Below are 26,655 nucleotides of genomic sequence, written 5' to 3' on the forward strand. Positions count from 1 at the left end.
CTTAAGAAGATGTTAATGTCCGCTCTTTCCTCTGTTGTTTTAAGAAGCGCTTAGCTGTGCGGAATAGGAAGTGCCATCAGCCTGAACAGCCTGTCCGTGAGCGGCAGGAACTGTGGGTCATCAATTCTAGAGTATCCTCAGCGCCCGTCACTAGAAGGAGAAGGGGTAGAAAGAGAACTAACTGTAAAGTGGGTTCGGGGCTTGAGAAACCAAGGGGAACAGTGAACCCTTTGCCCTGTGCGTTTCCGTCGCCCGGAAGGGACGGATGCTGAGGCTGTGCGCGTTTCCTTGTTCCGCAGCCCCTTCGTCAGAGGTCACGTACGGCATGGTCGCCGCGGACCTGTTCCACGCGCTGCTGGCAGGCGGAGGGGCGCCTTGTGCGGTGAAGCTGCAGAGCCTCTTTGTGCTGGATGAAAACAGCTTCCCCTTGCAGCAAGAGTTCTCCCTCCTGGATGTCTATCCGGACGGCACAAAGCCCGCACCCAGTGCCCTTCTCTGAGGCCACGTGAGGAAATCGCAGGTACTTCAAGGAGGACTGCTGGAATGATTTGTGTCTTGAAATGAATGTCTGGCAGGGATTTTCCTTGGGTTTTGAAAAAAAAAAAATTTTTTTTTTTTTTTAATAAAGAGAATTGTGTTCAATATATAAACTGAGAGTTTTTTTCCAAGAGAATTCTGCGAGGTTTTCTGTTTGTTTTTTGGCCTTTTCCTTTCCTGCTTCTAGAGGAAGGCTCTAGCAATAAGGGCAACATGCAGCAGTGTCCTGGGAATTAAAGGTTCACTCCACGGGTCCCTGCGCCATTCGAGAGCTATACTAAGGCCACAGGACACAGATGAAAGCCATTTCCTCGGGAGTTGCTTTTCTGCCATGCTTACAGACTCTCCGTGCTTTCCCTTAGTCCTGCTTGAATAAACTGTCGATGTGAAATGATTTCCTTGGTTATAACCACACATGATAATGGGTTAGTTTGCCTAAGCCTGTGTTTAGACAAGTTCAAGACAAGCATGTCTAAGAAGAAGCATTTGAAAATGAAGGCAACAAGATCCTGCTTCAACTCCTTTTATAAACGGCGGAAGAGAGCCACGTTGCTAGTTCATCTCTAGGATCCGATCACCTTACTGAACTGACATACTAACAAACAGCCGTTTGCACTCTCACCGTTGTAGAAGGAGCTCGTGTCAAGTGGTCGTCACTGATGAGGAGATGGTGCTCGACCCGGACGGTTGCAGTATGCTGAGGGTTAGTAGAGCGATAATACTGCTGGAAAATAACTAAATTCATAATTAAATGAACCAGTTTGTTTTTCCGTGCATGTACTTTTAAAAATTCTTTTGGTTCATTGAAATTGTTTTCTCTAATTCAGGGTTTGTTAGATTTTTTTTTTTTTTTTAATTTGGCTTTTCTAAAAATGAACCTCAGGGCTTTTGTGATCCTCCCAGAAATAAAATGCAAAAACGTGTGTGAGAGAGTGCACACATACAGAAGCACATCTTTCCGTGGAGGAGGTCAGTAGTTTTCAACAAATCCTTGGAGGGAGCCTTGACCAAAAAAAAAAAAGGGGGAGGGGGGGGTAGAGGAGGAACAGGTACTTTACTTGGTGAGCTAATTCCTGGGGAAGTAAAGGGATTAAATGAAATGATTGCTAAGGTTTTATCCAGCACCCAGTAAGGTGGGTACAAAAAGAGTTGTCCCCGTGTGTACCTGGAGATAGTGGAATTCAAACAACAAAACAGTTGCCTCTCCCGAATAATTCATGTGATGGGGGATGAGTCTCAAGCCCAGAGCTGATGTCTTCTAAGCCATGCTCTTTCAGTGATAACCACAGTAGAAGCCAATCCGGAGTTCCGATATAAAATGCGCCCAGTCAGTGTAAGCCCACCGAGAGCACTATTCTCTCAAACTTGCCCTTCCCCACTTTATCCTCAAGAATCAGCCTAATCCTTTTATCAACCAAAGCATAGCTCCCTGGAGTACATGGCTCTTCACACCTTGTTGGGAAGAAGTCTTTAAGCCATTTCAAGTGACACCAAGAACAGCAGGTCACACTAATCTGCCTTCACAGAGTTTGGTACATAGTTCATGGGTTAACACATATTTCCATGAACCCTTATTTAAGCTGAAAATTACTTCCTTATGTCCTGAGGAAATTATCATCTATTTAATTGGGATCAGGGGAGCCACAGCTCCCAGGTATATTCCTTACCTGAGATGTACAAGTAGTTGTATTTAACCTACTCCATAAATGTTTCTAACATTCACTTGGGTAGCTTAAGAATGTCAGCCAATCTAGCATCTGTATCTCGCAACCCCATTGTAGACATTTTAGGCAAATCTAATTTTTCATCTTTGGACAGTCCAGCTGAGAGGGACAGTTCTCCCGTCTTCGAGAACCATTCGTACTTGGTATTAACCGACACCTTCTCCAACAGCTGTTAGAAGCACTCACCTTTCTCCACACTAGTGACATCTGGGCTAAATCTCCTTTTATATCTTGGGGTGTATTTTAAGGGGTGGGGTTTCTGATCTTCAAGAGGTGTAACAAAATTGGACACGTGATTCACCCTGCAGACTTTTACTGAGAATTCACCATGGTCAAGGCACTGGGAATTTAAAGACAAATAAGAAGGCCTGCTTTTAGTGAGTTCATAGGCAAGCTGGTGAAGAAATATTTAAACAAGGGGCGCCTGGGTGGCTCCGTCGGTTAAGCGATCAACTTCAGCTCAGGTCATGATTTCGCGGTCCATGAGTTCGAGCCCTGTGTCAGGCTCTGTGTTGACAGCTTGGAGCCTGGAGCCTGCTTTGGATTCTGTGTCTCCCTCTCTCTCTGCCCCTCCCCTGCTCATGCTCTGTCTCTCTCTCTCAAAAATAAACATTAAAAAAAATTTAAAAAAAAAGAAATATTTAAACAAAAGTTTATCAGTGCTAGAATTAAATCTGTGTGGAAAAGGCAAAAGAAGTCATAGAAGGATGGGTTTATTTGGACTCTTGGTTGCAAATGATAAAAACCCAACTCACACTAGCTTGAGCAAAAACAAGGGGAAGATTTACTGGCTCACATAACTGGCTTAAAGCACAGTTGCATCTGTTGGCTTAAATTTTGTGATCTGGTTACCCCAACCCACTAATTCTTTCTTTTCCTTCCCTTCAGTTTTTTCCATTGTTTCTTTCCTTGCCCTGTTCTCTCCTGCTCTCCCATCCCATATTTCCTTTTCCCTTTCCTGTCCTTTCCCTCCTATCATCTTCCCCTTCGTCTCTTCCTTCCTATCTTTTTTTACTTTTAAGTTTATTTATGTATTTTGAGAGAGAGAGGGAGACGAGGAGGGAAGAGAGAGAATCCCAAACAGGCTCCACACTGTCAGCTCAGAGCCTGATGTGGGGCTCAAACTCACAAACTGAGATCATGACCTGAGCCGAAATCAAGAGTTGGCCACTTAACTGACTGAGCCACCCAGGCGCCCCTTCTGTCTTTCCTACCTATCCACATGGAGAAAAGATGGCTGTAGGAAGCCCCAAACTTTCTTCTTTACAGAATGAGAGGAGCGCCTGGATGGCTCAGTCAGTTAAGCTTCTGACTTCTGCTCACGTCATGATCTCCTGATCTGCGAGTTGGAGCCCCACATCAGGCTCTGTGCTGACAGCTCAGAGCCTGGAGCCTGCTTTGGATTTTGTGTTCTCACTTCCCCTCTGCCCCTCCCCCACTCATGCTACGTCTCGCTCTGTCTCTCAAAAATAAATAAATGTTAAAAAAAATACAGAATGAGAGACTTTCTTTTTGTGAGTATCCACATAGCAAATTTCATGGAAGGACTCTGAATCTCCCCCGGTAACCAGGGGTGGGTGGGACACTGGGTTTGAAAGAGCTAGAACCACATGGGATGAAAGAAGCCTTTCCTTAATGGAAGGAGAGTTCTAGGCAGACACAGATGTGTTGCTGCAATGGAAGATCCAAGAAGCCTTCAGAGGGAAAATATTTAACCTGCATCTGTAAATACGAGATGTGTTCACCACGAAAATGGTGCTGTGCATAAAATCGCGTGGCATATTTGGGAAGCAAAAAGTCTTGAACAAATTAAAATGTCACTATTTTAAATGGCTGGAATGAATACACAGAAAAATAACCTTAGGAAACCAACCAAAAATATATTGGTAATATATTAATTACATATAACATAAACTAATTAAATGTAACATGAACTTAAAAAATTTAAATGTGGGGCGCCTGGGTGGCGCAGTCGGTTAAGCGTCCGACTTCAGCCAGGTCACGATCTCGCGGTCCGTGAGTTCGAGCCCCGCGTCAGGCTCTGGGCTGATGGCTCGGAGCCTGGAGCCTGTTTCCGATTCTGTGTCTCCCTCTCTCTCTGCCCCTCCCCCGTTCATGCTCTGTCTCTCTCTGTCCCAAAAATAAATAAAAAACGTTGAAAAAAAAAAATTAAAAAAAAAAAAAAAAAATTTAAATGTAGTAATATACTACTACATAACAATAATATATAGTTCTAAATATAGTAAAAATAATCATGCTTACAGATAAAGCCAGAAACGTTTATTTATTCAAAGGAAATGATTTAAAAACCATGAAGGAAATAAAAGGGAGATAAGAATCCATGAAACATTATACCATATTCCTGCTGTTTGAAAAGATCTGATATGCAGAGTTGATTCAGTATTAACCAAAGTCCCTGAGGGATGACATATAGAAGTTGATAAATTGATTTACAAATTAGTTGAGAAGAATAAAAAGGAATGTAAACATTCTAAAAACCATTGAACTGTACACTTTACATGGGTGAATTGTATGGTTTGTGAATTATATCTTTATAAAGCTGTTAAGAAAAGAATAGGCAGGAAAAAAAATTTAAAGCTAAAACGAGCAAAAATAAAGTAAGCAAAACAATGAAAAAGACCCAGGGTTTTGGTGTGTACAGTGTATTGAAGTGAAAAATCACCTTAGGAAATGGTACCATGGGGGCGCCTGGGTGGCTCAGTCGGTTAAGCATCTGACTCTTGGTTTTGGCTCAGGTCATGACCTCACATTTTGTGGGATAGAGCCCTGTGTCAGGCTCTGCACTGAAAATGAGTAATTAAGACATGATGGTATTAATATAAAGGTAAAGATTCATTAATGTAGCAGAAGGAGCCCAGAAACACACCCAAACATAACATGGATGCTTGATTTATTCCCTAGGTGCTACCGCAGACTAGTGGGGAAAAGGATAGTCTTTGTGATAAATGGTGCTGGGATAATTTGGTATCCTTATAGAAAAAAAAAAAAAAAGAAATTGAACCCCAAATTATAACTTATACAAACATCTATTTCAGGTACATTCTATATCGAAATGTGAAAGGAAAAATAATAAAAGCTTCTTGAAAATAGTATAGAAGAATATCTTCATGTTCTCAAGGTAGGAAAAGGGTTAGAAGGTGGAGGAGGGGCAGTAAAGTATCATCTAAACTGAGAAGGCGCTTTGAGACCAGAAAATGAAACAGGCAGCTCCATACAATTTACACAGTTTTATTCAGGGTAACTTACTGATGTGGGAATTGGGTGGGTGATGATCAGAGCCGCACAGCGATTCTCCCCAAGGTCCAGACCTTAGTCCACGAATTTTCTAGAGTGAGAGGATGTGCAGAGAGCACTGTGGTGAGGACACAGGGTCTAACACTTAACAGACCTCGTACCACCATCTGTGCCAGAATGAGGCAGGGGCTGGGGTGGGGGTGGGGGGAGGTGGTTAGAAACTGTTATCTCTGTTAGTTTTCTTTTTTTTTTTTTTTTTTTTTTTTTTTTTAAATATTTTATTTCTTTTTTTATTTTTATTTTTTTTATTTTTGGGACAGAGAGAGACAGAGCATGAACGGGGGAGGGGCAGAGAGAGGGAGACACAGAATCGGAAACAGGCTCCAGGCTCTGAGCCATCGGCCCAGAGCCTGACGCGGGGCTCGAACTCACGGACCGCGAGATCGTGACCTGGCTGAAGTCGGACGCTTAACCGACTGCGCCACCCAGGCGCCCCTCTCTGTTAGTTTTCTAAACAACTTCAGGGAAGACCAGAACAAGTCTTCCCACATTCTGGTCAGGGCATACTTTAACCTCCAAAGGGCTGAATACATAGCCAGAGAGAGGTCATTGTGTGGACAGGATGGAGGGCCGAGGTGGAGACAGAATTGTCAGCACTCCTACAGAAAGACTTCTTAAAAAGAGGACCAAAAACCATCAATATAAAAGATGGCTTCAAGGGGGGCCTGGGTCGCTCAGTCAGTTAAGCAACTGCCTCTCAGTTTTGGCTCAGGTCATGATGTCATGGCTGTGAAATTGAGCTCTGCATCAGGCTCTGCACTGGACTTGGGGCCTGCTTGGGATTCTCTCTCCCTCTCTCTCTCTCTCTCTCTCTCTCTCTCTCCTGTCTGCCCCTCCCCTGCTCTCTCTCTCTCTCTCTCTTTCAAAAAAAATTGTTTAATTTCACTACATTAAAATTAAAAACTTCTATTTATCAAAAGAAAGCCATAAAATGGGAGGAAATCAACCACAAATATATTAGTAATTAAAAACCAGAATGGGAGAAAAAATTTGCAATACATCTAATCAAAATGAATTCCTACAAATCAATAAGAAAACCACAAATAACCCAGTAGAAAAGCAGGTAAGATCCATGAGTCAGCACTTCATAAAGGAGGAGACTCAAAATGACAAAGTAACATATAAAACATGTCCAGCCTCCTTTGCCATCAGCAGAGTACAAATTAAATCCACAATGAGGTACCTCTACATACTAAAAAGAATGACTAAAATGAAAAGACTGACAATACCAAGGATACCAAGTGTTGGCAAGGATGTGGGAGCGATGGAAACTCACACTGTTGGTGAGAATGTGAATTGACTTTGGAGAACAGTCTGGCTTTATCTACCAAATTGGAAGATATGCAAACCCTATGATCCGGCAACTCTACTTCCGATTTTATGCCCCCCCCCCCCGCCAAATACATAATGAATTCAAAACATAATGTGGAGCGAAAGAAGCCAAATACAAAAGAATGCGTCCTTTCCAATTCCTTATATAAATTTTGTAACAAAACAAAACAAAAAAAACCTGGAGCATTTAAGGCTGCGTGGTCAGGTAGTAAAAGCAAAGAAGTGATTTCCACAAAAGCCAAGTTAGTGGTTATTTTGGTGGGGCAGGAGAGGTGTGTTTGGGGGGGGGGCACAAGGGAAGATTCTGGGGAGGCTGGTTTACCAGTTACCAATTTCCTAACCACTCCACATCCATCCTTACTTAATACATGCTCTGCAGTGAGTACGCTGCTGAACAGTAGAGGGCGCGAGAGGCACACTGCGGGAGGCAAGCGCTTTTCTTGCTAGTTCTAGTAGCTGTACATCAGTCACGATAAGGGTGTGAGGACACTGGATGGCGCTCTGTGCCTGCCACACGGCCCGAGCTCGCGGTCCTTAGGCCACATTGAACCCATGTCTGGCCTGTCAATCATGTTCCCATGACCCTCCTGACCTCGAAACCAGAGCTTCAGCCCTCTCTCCACCTTCTGGAAATTTGTCTCATCAGGTTAGTTAATCAGCAAACTGGTAAGAGCATGTTATCGAAACAAAGGGAAGACAATCAAATCTGGTCACTTGCAGGATCATACTTTACATTAGTGGAGATGAGCACATAATTTACACAAATGGAAGGGAAGGAGGGGGGAGAGGGAAGAAAGGAGGAAGGAAGGAGAGAGAAGAGAGGAAGAGAGAAAGGAGAGAAAGGGGGGGAGGGGAGGAAGAGGAAAGGGAGAAAAAGGAAAGGTGGAGAAATGCACAGCTTCACTAGCAGCTAAAGGTGCACAAACAGAAACGGCTTATCTAATAGGCACACAAAGGTCCTTTAACACGTCCCAGGCGGTGGGACTTGATGGCACTTTGTGTTGCCTGGGTCTTTTTTGGGGTCTCTCTGGCAGTGTGTAACAGTGACACCATTTCAGACAACTGGAATCTGATAGAAATACCAGCTTCACCACTTCCTGGCTATAGGGCCCTGAGAAATGGCAACCCCTCCCGGATGCTTGCATTTATCCTTGTTTTTAAAGTTTATTTATTTATTTATTTATTATTTATTTATTTATTTATTTATATCCATTATGTTGAAACTATGGGATGTAATCTGCAAACCACTTCATCCATTTTTTGTTTTTTCCCCAGTGACCCATTCGAACCTGCTCGGCAGGTAGCTTCTCCCTGCCCTTTGGATAAAAATCTGGGGTGAGGCCCATGACTTTTTTGATCACTCTTAGATAACAATAATTTTTTCCTGTAACTTCTACTTAAAAAAAACAAACAAACAAACAGGCTGTGTTCAGCACTTAAAATGTCCAATCTCGGGGCGCCTGGGTGGCGCAGTCGGTTAAGCGTCCGACTTCAGCCAGGTCATGATCTCGCGGTCCGTGAGTTCGAGACCCGCGTCAGGCTCTGGGCTGATGGCTTGGAGCCTGGAGCCTGTTTCCGATTCTGTGTCTCCCTCTCTCTCTGCCCCTCCCCCGTTCATGCTCTGTCTCTCTCTGTCCCAAAAATAAATTAAAAACGTTGAAAAAAAAAAATGTCCATTCTCATGTAGTCTGAATTCCCAACTTCATTTAAAGTTTGAGCTTCCCCTTCTCTCCTCCCCTCACCCTGGCTCCTGCCTGCAGGAGGCTGCAACAGGAAATGGGCAGGTAGCACTGTTTTCCTGTTTCTCCATCTTGTGCTTTCACACCTTCCCCAACCTACTAACAGAGGCTCCTGGCTGTCCTAGCAGGGGCAGGGAAGGGGCACGACCAGTAGGCCACTGAAGGGGCAGGAGAGGTTCTCCGTGACTGGTACGGTTATGAGCTGCAGTACTCACGTGGGGACTTCAAGAGCCTCCTTGCCCTACGGATCCCTCACCTAAGGTCCCCTTGACCCAGGTTTGCCCCAGAGTGTGGGATGGCACACAGCACCACCCCCAACCCCTTTAAAGGTCTTCATTACATTGTCTGGAAATTATACTTCCCAGACACTCTTATGAACAGTGTTCCAGGTTGAGTTTGCCAAACGTGACATAATTGGGTGAGACAAGAAACAGGCGCCTGGGTGGCTCAGTCAGTTAAGCGTCTGACTTCGGCTCAGGTCATGATCTTGCGGTTCGTGAGTTCAAGCCCCGCGTCGGGCTCTGTGCTGACAGCTCAGAGCCTGGAGCCTGCTTCAGATTCTGTGTCTCCCTCTCTCTCTCTGACCCTCCCCCGTTCATGCTCTGTCTCTCTCTGTCTCAAAAATAAATAAACGTTAAAAAAAAAAAAAAAGAGAAAGCAGAAAGAGGGTAAAAATCATCCTTTTCTCCCTTTGACTCTGAAACAGGCCAGCAAGATGCTCCAAGCTCCTGTAATAATTTGGGCAAAAAATGCTACAGTGAAAAATCAGAAAAAATGTAACTGGCAGATGGCTGTGCAAATTCTCGTCACTCATCACTACAGGATAGTGAGTGGGCAACAGCGGCCGAAATAGAGGATCTGAGGTTCTCGCCTTCACCGAGAGCACCTGTGCAGCCAAGCACAGGCCCCTAGAGTTCCCCACTGCTAGAACATATCAGCAAAGTGCATTGAATTATCACCCCAATTCTTGACCCCTCTTGGCAGCTATGTCCAAGGCTATGTTGCTTACAGTTCCTCTCATAAAAAGGCACAGTTTGCCTCCCTGCCCTTTGATTTTGAACTTTTGAACATGCCTCAGCCAACAAGATATTAAGTAACAACACCAGCAGAAGGTAGAGATGTGTTTGCCCTCCTGCCTTCTCCAGGAAAAGAACCCTCTCCTGGGTAGCTGCTGCCCCCTTGGACTTGTGCTTGGAATGAACAAACACAGAGCAGGCCTGGGTGAGAACCTGGAGCCAGGCAGACCTATTGTTTGAAAGTGAGTTGCCTAATCTAGATTGGCTCACACTCAGCTGGCCATAGATGGATGAGAAGTAAATGCTCATTCTAGTGCGACACTGAGATGTCATGATTGTTTGTTATGCGCCATTACTGCAGCAACAGAGGACATGAGTGGCGTTTCTCTTTTTGGCTTCGCCAGCCATCCCAGGAACTGTGTAATCAAGTTCCCTGTACAAACCATTGAGATGTTGTGATTGTTTGTTATGCACCATTACTGCAAAAACAGCTAACTGATACAAGCAGCTTCTCTCCTTTTAGTTACACCAGCCTTCCCATGAATTGTGTAATGAAATTCCCTGTATAAAATCAGTCTTTGAAGAACATTCATTTTCTGGGAATTCTGAGGAAAAAAATTACTTTTCTGCTTGAGACAGAACGATGTTCATGGCAAGAACCCCTAGAAAAGCTGAATAAAATACAGAAAACCTCTTTTTAGTTACCGGGGAGCTGCTAAGTTGACAAGCATTTGACAGGCCATGATCTCATAAGAAGGAAAACACAAGGAGGTGAGCTGACATTCTGTGATCCACTTTTTCCTTCAGGAAACGTGCTGATTCCTGTTAAGAGGCTGAGCATTTGGCCAGAGAGCTGTGGCTATGAGACAGAAAAGGCAGCCGAGTGTCTGGAGCTGGAGAGACAAGAAATTGGAGATTGGGGTCGCCAATGCAGCTAGGACAGAAGAGGCCAAGATGTTGAATAGAAAGGAGGTAGAAAAGTAATTCTGACACTTAGCGGTTTTCCACTTTGAGGCATTTGCTGAATTATGAAGCTGTGAATTAATTTATGCAGAAAGCCTATGAAAGATGGCAGGTCCTTTCCTTTTCTTTCCTTTCCCTACCCTTTCCCATTCCCCTTCCCCTTCCCCTTTCCTTTCCTGTTCGTTCTTTTTTCTTTTCTTTTCTTTTCTTTTCTTTTCTTTTCTTTTCTTTTCTTTTCTTTTCTTTTCTTTTCTTTTCTCTTTTCTTTTTTTTCTTTTCTTTTCTCTTTTCTTCTCTTTCTTTCTTTTTGTTCTTTCTTTCTTTCTTTCTTTCTTTCTTTCTTTCTTTCTTTTCTTTCCCCTTCCTTACTTCCTCCCTCCCTCCGTCCCTTCCTCCCTTCTTCCTTCCTTCCTTCCTTCCTTCCTTCCTTCCTTCCTTCCTTCCTTCCATCCTTCCCTGAAAATAGCATGATACTAAGGAGATAAAAACTAGAGTTCAGGACCCACCAAGGAAGAGGGGCCCACTGAACACAACAGAGTCTCCTTTAGTGATCCAAATAGTACCCTTGGAAGACTACCCTCTAGAAATGTGGGAAAACCAAAGGTGGTGATAGAGCCTTACAAAAACTGTAACCCAGACTCCAGTGAGTTCATTACAGGACTGGATTAAGGTGACCTCTCCCCATTCTGGCGGCCAGAGGATATAGTAAACCCTCTCTGGAGGAATAATGTCTCCTGGGGCTACTATAATTTCTCATAATGGTCAGTATTTGACAGTATATTGCCAGGCATACCAAGTAACAGGAATAAAGGGAGAAAACACACAATAAAACTGGCCCACTAATGACACAGATATTGGTGTGACTGACAAAATAGAGACTTTCATCAAAGAACTGGAATATATTACAAAGTATCAAATGGAAATTTAGAACTGAAAAATGTAGTAATCGAAATGAAGTACTCAGCATATAGGTTAACTACAATTAGACTTAGTGGAACAAAATTTATTGAAATGTAGGAGGGCAGTATAAAAACTCTAAGCTGAAACAGAGACATAAAGAGAATGGAAAATACAGCAGAGTGCATAGGAGTCCTGTGGGAACTGACAGAAAGATCTAATATGTGTGTAATTGGAGTCTCAGAAGAAGAGGAGGGGAAGAATGGGGCAGAAATCATATTTGAAGAAATATGGGATGAGAATTTTCCAAAACTGATGAAGCTTTATTACTCCCAAGGTGGGTAAATAAAAAGAAAATTGCTTGTAGGCACACCAGACTCAAGCTGCTGAAAACCAGCAACAGAAAATATTAATAACAGCCAAGGGTAGGGAGGAGAGGGAGATACATTAGTTTCAGAAGAGAAACAATAGCACTGATAACTCACTTGTCAACAGAAACGATGGAAGCAAGAAGACAATGCATACCATTTTTAAACTGCTGACAGAAAGACAATGTCAGCCTAGAATTCTACTTCCACAAAAAATCCTTTAAAAATGAATTTGAAATAGACATTTCTATTCAAAACTAAGAAAATTTGCTGTGAGCAGATCTGCACAAAAAGAAATACTAAAAAGAAATTTTTAAGTAGGAGGAAAATGATCTCAGGTAGAATCCCAGAAATGTAGGAAAGAATAAAAAGCAAAAGGAAGAACAACTATGTGGGTCAATATAAATGAATATTGACTGAACATAGCAATAATAGTAATGTCTTGCTAGGTGTAAAATATATGTGGAATTAAAATGAATCATATCAATACCATTAAAAAACAGGGGGAAATAGAGATTGAGTTTTCTAAGATCAGAACATTGTCTGGGAAGTGATTAAAAAGTAAGATTTGTCTTAGACTATAATATACAATAGATATAAGTTGTAATCTCTAGGGGAACCACTAAAGGAATAACGAACTGTGTAAGTAGCAACATACAGATGGGAAGTGGAAGGATTAAAAAATGAATTAATGCAGGAGCACCTGGGTGGCTCAGTGGGTTAAGTGTCCAACTCTTGATTTTGGCTCAGGTCATGATCTCATGGTTCGTGAGATTGAGCCCCGCATTGGGCTCTGTGCTGACAGTGAGGAGCCTGCTTGGGATTCTCCCTCTCTCCCTCTCTCTCTCTCTCTCTCTCTCTCCCTCTCACTCTGGCCCTCCCCCCATCAAAATATGTAAATAAACTTTAAGATTAAAAAAATGCAGTTACAATATGAATTAATACAAAAGAAGGCAACAAAGGAGAGAAAACAAAACAAAACAGGACAAATGGGAATAAATAGCAGTAATTACATGTAAATGAGCTAAATACACAAAAGACAGAGGTTGATAGACTTGATTATATTCAAGAGATAATTATGAGAACATAAGAAAGTTGGAAAATATGGGGAAAAATGGAAAAGTTATGCCATTTTGAGTGTTAGAGCTGTTTCACAATACATGGCCTAATCCACCAGAAAAAACAACTGAAAATGAATTATGAGCCTAATAACACAGCCTCAAAATATACAAAACAAAAATTGATGAAACTAAAAGAAGAAACAAATCCACAATCACAGTGGGAGACTTTAACCTCTCTCAATAATGAATCGAAAATACACCTTCCTCCCCCCAAATCAGTGAAAATAGATGATTTGACCAATCTGATTCATAGACTTGACCTAAGAATAACACAGGACACCTGCTCACACAGAATACAGATTTGTTTCAAGCGCGAGGACATTACAATAAAAAAAAATTAGAGAAAAATCTCTTATGAACATAACTGCAAGAACACTTAAAAATGTAATAACATGTCACCAGACATTTGTCCATACCCATAGAATGTGCATCATCAAGAGTAAACGGTGATGTGAACTGTGTTTCTTAGGTGATTATGATGTATCAATATAGGTTCATCAGTTGTAACAAAGGTACCACTCTAGTGAGGGATGGTGATAATGGGAGGAGGCTCTGGATGTGTGTGAAAAAAATCTCTGTATTTTCCCCTCAATTTTGCTGTGAACCTAAAACTGCTCTAAAAATGTAAAGTCCTAACAAAAATAATTTAAAAAATGATGTTGGTATGTAAGGATATTAAAAAGTAATTAAAAACATAATAGCAAATAAATCTAGATTTTAAAGAAATAAGTCCAAGTACTACTGTGTGTGTGTGTGTGTGTGTGTGTCCACACAGACATACAGACAGACAGAGGAACACAAACACCACTGGCTTCCAGTACAAGAATGTACGTTTGGTTTGAAATTCAATTTTTTTTAATGTTTATTTTTGAGAGAGAGAGAGAGAGAAAGACAGAGTGCAAGGAGGGGAGGGGCAGAGAGAGAGAAAGAGAGGGAGACACAGAATCTGAAGCAAGCTCCAGGCTCTGAGCTATCATTACAGAGCCTGACTTGGGGCTCAAACTCATGGACCACGAGATTGTGACCTGAGCTGAAGTTGGTTGCTTTACCAACTGAGCCACCAAGGTGCCCCTGGTTTGACATTCAGAAATCAGTACAATTCATCACATTAAAAAAAAGGAGAAAAATATAATTAACTGAAAAGATGCAGAGAAAGTATTTGATAAAACAACGCTATGATAAAAAAACTTAAAAACATTTTTATTTATTTATTTATTTTGAGAGAGAGATCACGGGGGAGGAGCAAAGGGAGAGAGAGAATCCTAAGCAGGCTCCAAGCACAGTGCACATGGGCTCAATCCCATGGACCATGAGATCATGACCTGAGCCAAGATCAAGAGTCAGATGCTTAACCGACTGAGCCACTCAGGTGCCCCATAAAAAAACTTAACAAATTGGGGCGCCTGGGTGGCTCGGTCGGTTAAGCGTCCGACTTCGGCTCAGGTCATGATCTCACAGTCCGTGAGATCGAGCCCCGCGTCGGGCTCTGTGCTGACAGCTCAGAGCCTGGAGCCTGTTTCAGATTCTGTGTCTCCCTCTCTCTCTGACCCTCCCCCGTTCATGCTCTGTCTCTCTCTGTCTCAAAAATAAATAAACATTAAAAAAAAAATAAAAAAAAAACTTAACAAATTGAGAACACATAATCATGAGTAGGTTAAAGGTCCAATAGCAAATATTCCACATAGTAGTGAATATTGAAAGCTTCCCCCCTAAGACTAAGAAGGCTACCTGCACGCTCTCCCCACTGGCAGCCAGCACTCTCTGGAGGTCTGAGCCAGTGCAATTTGGGTTTCCATCTTGTACCCTGTAACCTTGCTGAGCTCGTTTATTAGCTCTAACAGTTTTTGACAATTCCTTAGCATTCCCTATGGACAAGACCATGTCATCTGCAAATACAGTTTTACTTCTTCCTTTACAATCTGGTTGGTTTTGTTTCTTTTTCTTGCCCAGTTGCCCAACCACTGCAGTTTGACGAGATAAAGAAGGCATAACTATTGTGAAGGAAGAAACACAACTGTCGTTTGCAGAGGTCATAGCTATATGCAAAGAAAATACAAAGAATCTACCAAGTATTACAATTTAAGTTATTTTAGTAAGACCACTCAATAGAAACAGTCCACATACTAAAGTAAATAGAATCTCTACATACCAGCAAACATAAATATAAAACATCTAAGAATCTAGTGAAAGATGCGCAAAAATACTTTTCTGAAAACCACAAAATGGTTTTAAGAAAACTTGCAAAAGACCAAAAGAAACGGAGGGATATACCATGTTAATGGATTGAAGATTCAGTATTGTAGGGATAAAAAATGGCCCCCAACTGGTCTGTATACTCCATGGAAATCAGTCAAACTAGCATTTCTTCAGTGTGGAAACCGACAAGCTGATTCTACAATGCTTTGTGGAAATGCAAAGGCCTTCTTCATTCTGCAGGGATCACCTGGAGGACAGGATTGAGACAACTCAGGTCACCTCTCGCTCGTCCAATAGAAGCACTTGTGTGTTTTTTGCCCTGACCATGTCTGTAGACATTCCAGTCCAATACAGCAATCCCTTCTTCTTCCCCATCAAACCAGAGAGCCTGTCAATCTCTTGCCATTGAGAATGTTCAGTTGTGAGTCAGTTGCACCAGTGCACTCTGTCCTGCAAAGGGGATACTTAACAACTTTTCCAAGTGGCCCGGAAAGGCCACTGATAGGCATGAACGTCACCTTGAAAGGTAGGGTGGCTGGCACCTCTTGTCTCAGGACCCCAGGTGAAATGGAAATAGTCCCAGTTTAGTAGCCTGCTATCCAAACATATAGAGAACCCCTATCACGTGTGTGCTATGATGTTATTAGAAATTACTGGAGGGGCGCCTGGGTGGCTCAGTCGGTTGAGCATCTAACTTCGGCTCAGGCCATGATCTCGCAGTTCCTGAGTTCCAGCCCCACATCAGGCTTGCTGCAGTCCTGCAGTCAGTGTAGAGCACACTTCAGATCCTTTGTCCCCCTCTCTCTGAGCCTCCCCCACTTGTACTGTCTCAAAAATAAAATAAAACATAAAAAAAAACTAAAAACAAAGAAACTACTGGAGTGTGGGCTTTGTTAGAATGTGTGTGTACAATAAATGAGAAAAAGTAAACAAGATATTCTGTTTGGACCACTGCCAGGTAAAGTGAGTCTTTGTGCATTGACAGAGATCAGATCGGAAGCGAAGTTAAAGAGGCACAAACGGAGAATAATGATGGCTACTTTCTTTTGGCGAAGTTGCTTCACTGCATAAGAAAAGAGACAACACGAGTTTAAAGTTTGTTCCATTTTCACAATATGGTGTGTTGACCCCGCAAGTTCAACAGCATTTGGGTGAAAATGCAGGTTGCCTGTTAACAGAGACAGACGTGATGGCTGCTCATTACCTTGAGTACAACTTCACGGGGATCGGATGACTGTGGTTTGTGGGGACTTCCATTTTAATGAACTTCACATGGACACCTGCCACAACACAGTCCCCATAATGAAATCACTTAGTTTATGGGAAAAGCTCTCAGCCCTGCGGGCTACGCTTTTGACCGCATGCTTTCACCATTTCCTGCCTAAAGTGAGAGCCCCAAGGAGCTGAATGCTGTCAACCAGGGAGACCACAGAAGCCACTAGAACACCTGTAAGACCAGGGGCGTGAGGCTTGGATTCTGGGCAAGATGTGGCATGATGTGGGCCAGGGTCTGACCCAGCCCTGGGAGGGACCTAACACAGGTGAAGTCCTCCTCCCCGGCACAGGGACAGGACGCCGAGAACACGTCCACCACTTGGGACCTGGGTGGGCTGTTCCCAGTGTTATTTCCCAGGTCCTAAAGCCAGCGAGTCTTGATCCCTGAGAGCTTTCTCTCCTGAGCTGTGGGCACGCCGTGCTGCCCAGGAATCCTGGGGCTGTTCCACACCGAACTGCCCAACCCAACTCTCAGACTGCTATTTATTGTGGACCAACTGAAATCAGTGCTTTGGGCGCCCCCTGCACCCCATTATTCCCCCAGCGCAGTCTGTGTTCTCTGCTAAGTGGAAGGCAGGGAAACCAGAGCCCATATAGATTTAGCATCAACATGCCATCAGCTTTCTGGGATGGTGGAGCCTAAGTTTCCAGTGAGCACACAGAGCTCTGCTATCCCTGAATGGAGTACTTCTTCTGAATGCCTGAGATTCCGGTCCAAATCGGGACTGTGGTGCCTGGGATTCGGAGCCCAGGTAGCCCCACGGGGAGAGGAGGATGGAGTGAGTCGGGAGGGTACCTGAGGCTGGCGGGTGGCAGCCAGCCATGCTGCCGAGCTGGCCGGGGCTCCCTCATCCCTTCTCTCCTGTGTGGCGGCACTCACAGTCCCCTGGCTCCGGCCGGCCTGGCAGCCCAGCAAGATGCTGGCTGGAGCATCCAGGCCTGTGGCTGCCACAGGGCAGAGGAGAGCAGGCTCCCCCTGCAGACCCGAGAGCGCGAGCCGGGTCAGGGCTCAGTGGTGCGACAGAGGGCATGCCAGCGCTTCACCAGCTCCTTGGGCTTGCTGAACATCTCGTTCCAGTGCTCCAACTGCTTGCCCCGGGCATACATGTAGGGGCCCACCACCACCCGGCCCAGCGCGTGGCTCTCTGCGGGGGAGGGAAAACGTCGTCACTCTCTGGACCACAGAAACCACATCACTTCAGCAACATCCCCCGTGCCTTCTCTCTCTCTCTCACTTACTCCTCCTTTCGAAGGGTGGAGCAAGCCCCTCCCTCTCTAAGCATGAGCTGACAGCCCCCAAAGGACCCTGCCTTTGCTCTGGAGTCGGAGATGGAAAAGGGAGCCCAGGTGGAGAGCCAGCCCTATGGGGTCACCTACTCTGCCTCTCACCCTCCTCATGAGACATCTTAAGCCAGCCTCACGCCAAAGAGCTGAGGGAGAAAGGGGTCCCTCCGGAAAGAAGCCCTCTTCCATCACCTCCACGCTGCCTGAACGCTCCTCCTTTGCCCGTGTCCCCAACAGCCCTGCCGGGGTGGGGGGGCAGCCTTACTCTCTCCTTCGGCGCCCTGCAGCACGGTCAGGCTGAGGCTGGCAGTGTCCAGCTCAGCGGGGTCGGCCTTGAAGCTGAAAGTCTCGCTGTACACGGGGTTGGCGGAGCCTAGGACAGCCGAAGTCTTCTTGCACTTGACAAACTTGTTGTGGTTCATCAGAGACACTTTGACACACACACCTGCGGGGCAGTGCAGACCGAGGGCTGGGAGGAGTGGGCGGGGTCCAGCCTCTGGCCTGTGGGAGGTCTGGCTGGGAGGGCGCGGCCCACCCTGGGCGCCAGGATCCCCCGTTGCTCACAGCCACTATAGCCGGAGGGCGTTATGAGAGGAAACAGGGTTGATTAGTGTATGGCCTCACGCCCTGAGGAGGAAACGCTGGGCTCCCTTCCTCTTCCTTCCTCTGTGCCTCCTGAATGCGCCCACGGCTCGGCTGGCCCTTGTTTACCAGGGCCTGGCACCACACGCCCATCCCTCCCTTTGGTGGAGGGGGGCCCTCCCTGCCTGCTGACTGCTCAGGCTCCCTGGGGCCCCTTAAACACCTTCTGCTTCAGAGGGCTGAATTTTTGGAGTGGGGCTCATATGGGTTTTGGATCCACAGTGGAAGGTTGAATGACAACTTGCTTACAGTGACCCAGATGCGGAGACACACAAATGGCAGACAGCCACCACCTTGCTGGGGGGGGGGGGGGCGGGGGGGACACATAAGGGCGGGACATTATGCTGAGCCAGAGCAGGGCCTTCGCTCCTCCAGCTGCTGGGTTCTGGGGGGCTAGAGGAAGCAGCACCCCATGCTGCCTGTCGGCCCGGGATGCCTCTTCTTCCAGCTGGGCGCCATGCCTTTTGTGCAGGGGAACCCTCCCTGGGGGCAAGGGGGCACGGGGTCTGGCCCTGGAGGAACTGGAGTCCTTCACAGAAGGGCAGAGGTAGAGGCAGGATCAATCTAAGGTGGGTTCAATCTAAGGAAGTGGTTTCCCACATCACAGTTGTCCACAGAGGGTGGTGAGCACTCCCGTGGCAGCTCAGACACAGGCAGGAATTGCATAGCCAGGGGCAAGGGGCAGACTCCAGCTCCCGGCCCCAAGTTCACAGGACAGAACCTGCTCGAGGGAGGAGAACTTACTGACAAAACTCGTGTCCTCCTGGAGCTGGAGGCCCTTGGCTCGCAGCACGACCACGGTCAGGCGGCGCAGGCAGTCGTTGTAGCCGAGGCAGAACTGCAGGTCTCCAAACTCAGAGGGAGGCTGGGAGGCCGAGAGGAAGGCACCCGGGTCAGTTAGCAGGTGCCGGAGGAGCCACGGTGCCTTCCCGGCTGTGCCTTCCTCCTTGGTCCCGGCAGTCAGGCACTGGTACTGTGTGGCACTTTTCTCCTTTAACCCCACCCTCATTTGGGCTTGGATGGGGAAACTGAGGTCTGGCCAGCTGAAGGGACTTGCTGAAGATAACTACCATGAGGGGCAGAGCTTAGGACACAGATCCAGGTCTAGGGGATTCCAAAGCCTATTCCAAGCTGCCACCATCCTCTCGGGGGTCAGGAAGATAGAGGGTAAATATTTTCCTCGGTTGGACCATTTGGGGTGTCACCTTTCACAGCTGACTGATTTGGGAGGGAATTTAAGTGTGGACTTTTTACAAGTCTCTGATCTCCAGGGCGAGAGAACCTCAGGCAGCCCTTCCCTGCCCAGGAGCGGCTCCACTCTGCCCCCTTGTCCCATGCACTTGCGGCCCAGGCCCAGAACCCTGAGTCACACCAGTAGGCGCAGTGGGCAGTAGGCTGAGGGCTGTCGCTGGCCGACAGGTGCTGGGTCACACCTGCCCACGGTAGTCTGACACACAGTGGTATATGCCTGGTGACCTTGACCTTTACCTCCAGGCTCTCAGCCTCCAGGTCTCTCCAGATGAGACGCCGGCAGTCACCTGCCAGGGTCTCGTTTTTCAGGGGGAAGAACACCTGGCCCAGGAGCTGGTGCTTCCTCTGTCTGTCCACGTGGTACACGGAGAACCTGAGTACCCTTTGAGTGATGCTCTTGCTGGACACCTGGGGGAGATGAGGATCTGTGCTGGGGTCAGGTGTGGAGACAGGGGATGGGATAGGATGGCATGCTGTTCTGGACTCAGGAGCTTTTGGTGACAGGTGACTCAACCAGGGACCTGCACACCCCAAGCCCAGGCATCCTCAGGGGGCCCTTTCCAGCAGCGAGCCCAGTACCCCTGGGAAGCGGGAGTGTGTGCCACAGCCTTGCCTTGCAGGGTGTGTTTCGAGGACCAGCAGCGTTCACCACTCGCCTGGACTTTGCTAGAAATATAGGACCTGGGCCCCACCTCAGGCCCATGAAGGGAATCTACCATTTAACAGGACCTCCAAGTGATTTGCCTGCACATAAATGTATAGGCGGTCTCACACCGGAGCCCAGGGAACCTGCCCGTCTCTGCCATCTGAGTTGGGCACCCCTCTCCCTGAGGCTGTGTCCTCATCTGTAATGGGGATAGTGGTTCTTACTCTTTGAGTTCCCCACACAATCATGGGATCTGATGTTTGGCAGATGGTCAATTAATACTGATTTGCTTCTCTTCCTCTTCTCCTTCCCCTCCCCCATTAAAGCACAAAGAGGCAGAATCAAGTTGGGACGGGGCAGGAGAGTGATGGTTAAATAAAAATCAGTTTGTGAGCGTGACATGTGGCCAGGCCGGTCAGCAAGGCTACATGCCTTCATGTCACAAGGCTTCATGCCCCGAGAAGGGCGAGGTCACCTGTGAGTTCCCACAGCCTTGGCCCCCAGCAGGAGGCTGGGAGATGGGCCTCATGCCACCCCTCCTTTCAGCTACAGCTCTCGGCCCAGAAGAAGGCAAGAATCAGGGCTCTGGCTCAGCAATCACCCTCTTCTGGATGCTGCCTGGACTGTCCTTACCTTGCCAGCCAGCCTGCTGTCCGCTCTTGAAAATGTTTGCCCAAGGCTTCAAGGCAGCTCTTGATGGCTGGTTTCCCGTAAGGGGCCCCCAGTCACCTGCTCAGGCTCCCAGGTACCTGTGAGCTTGGCTCAGTGCCCAGACAGCCTCCGCACCTCCAGACCCTGAGCCAGCCTGCCCACAGGCCAGCAAACGCACCACCTGCTGCAAGATGGCTCTAGGGTCCTGCACCGGTCTCTGATGGGATAGGCAAGTTCCTGCCCCCACCCCAAGGGGCATGGGGGGCTTGCCCTCTGCCTTCTTTAGATAACCTTGCCAGAAACCTCACAGTGCTCCAAAGCCTTGGAGCACTTCTCCAGAGCCCCATGGGCCAGAGCGAGGCATTCAGTAGGTGCCCCAAGAATGTGTTTTCTCCTTCTCTCATCCAGGCAGCCTGGCCAGAAGGAGCCCAGCCCTCTACCCCCTCACCTCCCTAGTCTCTGCCCTACCCCCATCATCAGCGGTCAGGACAGGGCAGGCAGGGGAAAGCAGAGCTGGTGGCATCAGGGGTCTTGGGGGGCTGCAGGGTCCTGGCTAGCACAGAAGGCTGGAGCTCACCTGCATGACGTCTGCTTCTTCCCAGGAGGCCAGACCCTGTCTGCACCAGAGGCCTTACCTGGAAGATGAAGTGCTCATCAAACTGCGGGTTGGAGGTCTTGCGTTTGGTCTTGGACTGGAGGAAGCGCCGCTCGTCGGGCAGCAGATGAAGCTTCACCAGAGGGCTGCAGGTCTCTGAGGGGCCTTGCAGCCTCCGCGCCTTGATCAAGCCCACCAACAGCCGCTCGGCTTCCTGCTCGTATTCCAAGGAGAACCACAGCCGCCCCAGGCAACCCTCAGGGAAGTCCGTCTCACTCGTGTCGTCTAGGAACTTGTATAGCTCTGGGTTGATGGTCCCCACCATGCCTGTATTTCCAACGACACAGGGGCGGGGTGGTCTGCCAGGCCAGAGGAAGGCAGGGCCATGGGGGACAGCGAGCTCTGGGCTTCACCACCCCTGCCCCCTGCTCGTCTCTTCTTGTCTGAGCCTCCAGTGGGCAGTTCACTGGCCTCTCCAGACCACATCCACCCCCTGCCCTTCTCTAGACTGAACACAACCTCTCTCTCTAGTACAGCTCCTCAGGCAGCCTGCCAGCACTAAGGCAGGGCATATCCAGGCCTGCTTCCCTCTGCGGCTCCCAGCAGAGTGAACAGTGTTCATTTAATCCCTGCCCCTTAGTTCGGGGCCTGCTTGTTGGGCAGGGGGTTCATAGTGCCCAGGACCTGACCTGGCCCCTGTCCATGGTGCCCAGACGATGTCTCAATGATAAAACTTTGCTCTTCTATTCCTGTTGAAATTAAAAGGGCCTTGCTGATAACTGGGTGGTTCCTGGGAAGGTATCTTGGAAGGTCTTCAGAGCAAAGGTTTGGGCAGAAAGCTGAGCACCCAGCTCCCACCCTTCTGAACTCTGGATCAGCCAACCAATCAGTCTAGGAAAGAACCCATCAAATGTTCTGCACCTGCATACCAGGGTTCCAATCCCTCTGTTGCCTACAGCCTCTGTGACCTTGGGCAAGGCACTGTTAGCCTTCCGAAACTCTGTTTATGAATGTGCAAAATGGGGTGAGGATTTCTCCCCCCAAAGAGGCAGGGTGATGTCTTACTCCACAATGGCACATGAGGCCATATCTGGTAGAGGCTAGGGTGCAGCAGGCATTTGGTAAACCCAAGTACCTGGAAAGAATGGTCACTGGGCCACTCTTCCCAAGGGAAACCAGAAGATTCTGCCCAGAGCACTAGGATCCCAAGGGAAATGGCTTTATTGCTGAGACTCAGCAGAGCCCAGCCAGCAGCACCCCTGCTTCTGTTTCACTCCTGGGGTCCAACCCAGGGGGTGGGGCTGCTGCCCAAATTCTGCCCCCAGGAGGCCAGTGGTGTGGGCTTTTCCCAGGCACCACAATCCTGGTGGTCTCTGCCCCCAGAACAAGTGGACCTGGTAATTGGGGGCATCACTGGAGGGCTGCTGGTCCAGGCTGTTTTCCAGGGTCAGGCCCATGAAACCAAATGGTTCCACCCCGGCCAGAGCAGACCCCGACCCCAGGCAGGCTCTGGCGGGAGCACTCACCAAGGTTGCTGCTGGAGGTGTGGGGCAGGAGCTCCAGGGCTGGGCAGGGGTCCCGTGGGACCTGAGCCCACTCTCCACTGTTCAGGGGTACCCAGTCTCGGTCTTGGAAGGAAGGGGGCACCACAAATGGCACACCTGGTGGCCTGTCCCGAGGCGGGAAGATGACATGTTGGTGGCAGGTGGAAGGTGTGGCTCCCACAGCCCATAGGGGTTGAGTGCCAGAGGCTGGGGGAGGAAAAGCCAGCAGGAGCCAGGAGGAGGCAAGAGCACCATTTTCTGGGCCCACACCTGCCCCCGCCTGCCCCCCACCCTCACCCTCAGCCAATACCTCTGCCTGTCTGCAGCCAGTGGGGCCAGCACTGCCTCAGCCACTTACTAGTGGTGTTCCCTGGACCCGTTACTTACGTCCTCTGAACCTATAGGAAATAAGCTCATTCTGGAAAACGAGCTTCATAATGCTTGCCTCATAGCTTGTGGTGACAATTCTGGGGTTTCTTCATGATCGCTCCCAGCATGATGACCCCATACAGGAGGCACCCCATAAACAGACCTTTCCTTTCCCACCCTACTCCAAGGGCAATGCCACAGGGAGGGCCCTAAGCAAGGTCAGGGGCTTGCTTGGCCCCACACCCTGCCTTACCTGCTTGTCTGGGTCCTGGTGGCATATGGCGGGCAGGGCTTGTCCTCTTGTGTGCTGGATGCAGCTGTGGTCCCTGGCAGCTCCTCATAGGTGAATATGGCACAAAGCCTCTTCCAGAGACAGCAGCTCACCCAGATCAATAGCAGTAGCAGCAGCAGCCCCCCAGCGAGGCCCCCGATTACCAGGGCCACCTGCTCTGGGGGCAAAGACCACTAGGACTGTGATGCCTGGAGAAAGCCACTCCCCTTCACACCACGGACCTGCTGGGGGCAGGATTTGGGCAACAACCACATGCCCTGAGTTGGACCCCAGGAGCGACATAGAAGCAGGCTTCCTGTTCCCTTGGAAAGCAGCTGGCCCTGGACTTGAGATTCTGGCTGAAATGAACCATTTTCTTGTGCTTCTGAGTAGAAATTAAATCCGCTCTTACCAGAACCTTTATCTTCCCTGGACTCCTATTCAGGCTTGAGAGCAAACCCGAGTGTGGGCATCATGTAAGTAAGGAAAGCCCAGGAAGGGGTGATGTCCTGGTTTGCATTCCCAGCCCTATCCTTTGGGGTCCTGGAACCCGCTGAGAGGCCGAACTCACGTTTGAATTCTGTAACTGTCTCTACAACCCAATCCCTTGTTCAACCCTCTATCAAGATGAACCCTCTTAGGGGAGTCCGCTGGAGACAACGGGAGTGTGGATGAAGAAAAGGGCAGTGGACGTGAGAAACGGAGACACAAGTACCCTTTGCTGCCTGCACCCCTACAATTGCGGGGACCTGGCAGGATCCACTCCCGTTTCAGCGCCCTCTCTGGGACGCTCGCTCCCAGGCGCCTGCTGCCTTCCTCTGACAAAGAAGGGGGCCTCCTTCGGGTCACGTGCGGACACGGGGCTTCCGGGGCTCTGGGGTCTGGACGAGGGGAGTGGTGAGGAGACACTCCCCCCCCACCTTCCTGACCCCCAAAGGTCCTCGAGGGGCAGGCCTCCCTCTCCACCTCTTCCCGCGCTAGGAGCCACAGGCAGGTGCGGGCGGCGCCCCACCGGGGCAGGGGGGGCGGGGGGAATTGGGGGCCGAGGGCCCCCGACGCCGCGCTGGGGGCGCGGGTGGGGAAGGGGGCACTTACCCGCCATGACACTGCTCGGCGGGCTGCCGGGGCTGGGGCGCACTGGTCTCCGCGCCTCCACTCGCCGCGGGGCAGCCTTTTAAAGCGCGGCGGGGCGGTCGGCGGGCGCGGGGGCGGTCCCTCGTCGGGTGCTGGCGGCAGTCGGCGGGGGAAAGGAGCCCGCCCCCGGAGGCCTCAGCTCCGCCCCGGCCAGGCCCGGGTCGCCGACGAAGGGGGAGCCGCCGGTGAGCGCCAGGAAAGTGCAGGACTCTGGGCTGCGCGGCTGGGGCGGGGTGGGGTGCGAGGGCGCCCCGCTCCGGGAGGGCAGCGCCAGCGCCTTGGCTGCCGCGTCTGAGGGAGGGCTCGGCACCTGGCCCTTCACGCCCGGCCGCCTGGACACGCGACACGCGGGTCTAGGAGTGCCACTCCATCTTCCGCGATCCTCTGCAGGCTGTGGCTGCGCCCCCCGCCCCCCCCCCCTCCCGGCTCCCCCCATATCCCTTTCCCTCCCACCCCGGGCCTGCGCCCACTCCTGCTCCCAAGGCCTGCCGGGCTTCCAGGTTGGACTCTTCGCGCGCGGTCCCGGGCCCCGGCGCCGCCTGCCTGACCGCGGGGGGCGAGGGGTGCGGGGCTGAAATTCACAGGTCCGCCGTGGCAGCACACAAAGTAATGAGGCGTTGGACACCCCGGGTTCTGCAGCGGGACCACCTGGGTTCCTACCCCGGCTCCCCACTAGCCAGTTGTGACACTGGGGACAATTTCCTTCTGGGCTCCCTGTCCTCAATTGGGTTAGTAATAGTAATCTCTCTGGGGTTAAAGTATGTAATGGACACGGCTTAGAATGGAGGTGACTTGGCCCCACGGTGCGCGGGGCGGGGGGGGGGGGAGTGGGTGGTGCACAGTGCGCGCCAGCCACCGCTATGGTGATTATCTGATTCAGGGTGGCGTCGCCTGGATCCCCTGGACACCCGCAGCCCCTATTACTGAAATGCTTATTATCAGACCGCGGGGGCAGTGCCAGTCGGGACTAGTGAAGGCAGCCAGAGCCTTGACCAGAGGCTCCGGTCCTCTGCCAGCTTCCACCCGGCGTGCATCCCATTGGAGGACGCGCACCCTCTTGGCGTCCCATGCAGTGTCCCTGCGGGGTGCTCTGGTGGGAGCATCTGAGACCTTGAGGGGGCGTCTGGAGATGGGGACCGAAATGAATATGTGTGTGTTGGTGAGGTGGGGTGGGGGGAGGGTCGGTCTTGTTTTATAGCCTTGAAGGTTTTGACCAAAGACCCACTCTGGGCCCTGCTCCAGCCTGGCATCTGTGCCCATCCCGGTAGGGAGGAGGCTGACTAGACAAGACGGACAGCCCACCAGGCTGTCAGTGTGCAGTTCCACCCTGCCCAAGCACTGCTTGACCCGAGGCGAGGCGGGATGGCGAGGTGAGCCTGGGTCCCCCTCATCTCGCAGGGGCAGGGGGAAGAGTGGCTCTTTTCTTTCCGGGGTCTGGTGAGAAGGTGGGTCCCTGCATCTCTGTCCAGTAGGGCATGCCTCTCCACTCCACCCCGGAAGCCTGCTGGGAGTCTGCTGGGAACCTGGTGGAGGCAGGGCATTTTCCTCCACCAGCCTGCCCCCTCCTGCATACCATTTTGGCTGGAGTGTCTGGAGACCTGGGACTCTGACCTTTGCTTCTGCTGGGCTGGTGATATCTCAGGAAATGGAGTCTGGGTCTGCCTCAAAACCTCCTCATCTTTGCCCTCACCTCTGAGTTGAATGTCTGTTAGTTTCCTGTTGCTGCTGTAACAGATGACCACGAATGTAGTAGCTAAAAACACAAATGTAGTCTCTTACAGTCTG

General features: G+C 49.2%; 2 protein-coding genes across 9 annotated transcripts in view; one reads left to right on the forward strand and one right to left on the reverse strand.

Moving 5' to 3' along the window:
- SHLD2 (shieldin complex subunit 2) overlaps positions 1-1,310 on the forward strand; it is an 84,010-nt gene extending 82,700 nt beyond the window's left edge. For all 5 annotated transcript variants that reach the window (XM_058696920.1, XM_058696922.1, XM_058696921.1 and 2 more), the window contains one exon: positions 300-1,310. In XM_058696920.1, the coding sequence (XP_058552903.1) occupies positions 300-499 (200 nt within the window). In that variant the 3' untranslated portion in view covers positions 500-1,310. The remainder of the gene's footprint in view (positions 1-299) is intronic.
- On the reverse strand, positions 532-24,943 carry LOC131492959 (synaptotagmin-15-like). 4 transcript variants are annotated; one of them, XR_009252368.1, is made up of 10 exons: positions 24,832-24,943; positions 23,719-23,914; positions 23,079-23,221; positions 21,593-21,879; positions 19,898-20,068; positions 19,154-19,274; positions 18,033-18,212; positions 5,529-5,607; positions 4,945-5,065; positions 532-583 (listed from the first exon to the last, which is right to left on the reverse strand). XR_009252368.1 is itself a non-coding variant. In XM_058696929.1 (8 exons), exons 1-8 carry the CDS (start codon positions 24,836-24,838, stop codon positions 5,555-5,557), a joined length of 1,158 nt encoding a protein of 385 aa, XP_058552912.1. In that variant the 5' UTR covers positions 24,839-24,943; the 3' UTR covers positions 5,495-5,554. The 4 variants fall into 4 exon arrangements, 3 of the variants coding, with proteins under 3 accessions (XP_058552912.1, XP_058552910.1, XP_058552911.1); XM_058696929.1 differs by lacking the exons at positions 532-583; positions 4,945-5,065 and having other exon boundaries at positions 5,495-5,607; XM_058696927.1 differs by lacking the exons at positions 532-583; positions 4,945-5,065; positions 5,529-5,607 and adding an exon at positions 15,028-17,628.
- Between the last annotated feature and the right edge of the window lie 1,712 nt (positions 24,944-26,655).

This window comes from Neofelis nebulosa, chromosome 13 (genome assembly GCF_028018385.1).
Source record: "Neofelis nebulosa isolate mNeoNeb1 chromosome 13, mNeoNeb1.pri, whole genome shotgun sequence".
In the NCBI taxonomy this organism is placed as follows: Eukaryota; Metazoa; Chordata; class Mammalia; order Carnivora; family Felidae; genus Neofelis; species Neofelis nebulosa.

Excerpts from the sequence above, each read along its gene's own strand:
- LOC131492959 (XM_058696927.1), bottom strand. Across the intron at positions 23,222-23,718 it reads ACCAGGACCCAGACAAGCAG|GCCACCAGGTGTGCCATTTG; the intron begins GTAAGGCAGGGT and ends GCCTCGGGACAG. Across the intron at positions 20,069-21,592 it reads ATGAGCACTTCATCTTCCAG|GTGTCCAGCAAGAGCATCAC; the intron begins GTAAGGCCTCTG and ends CATCTCCCCCAG.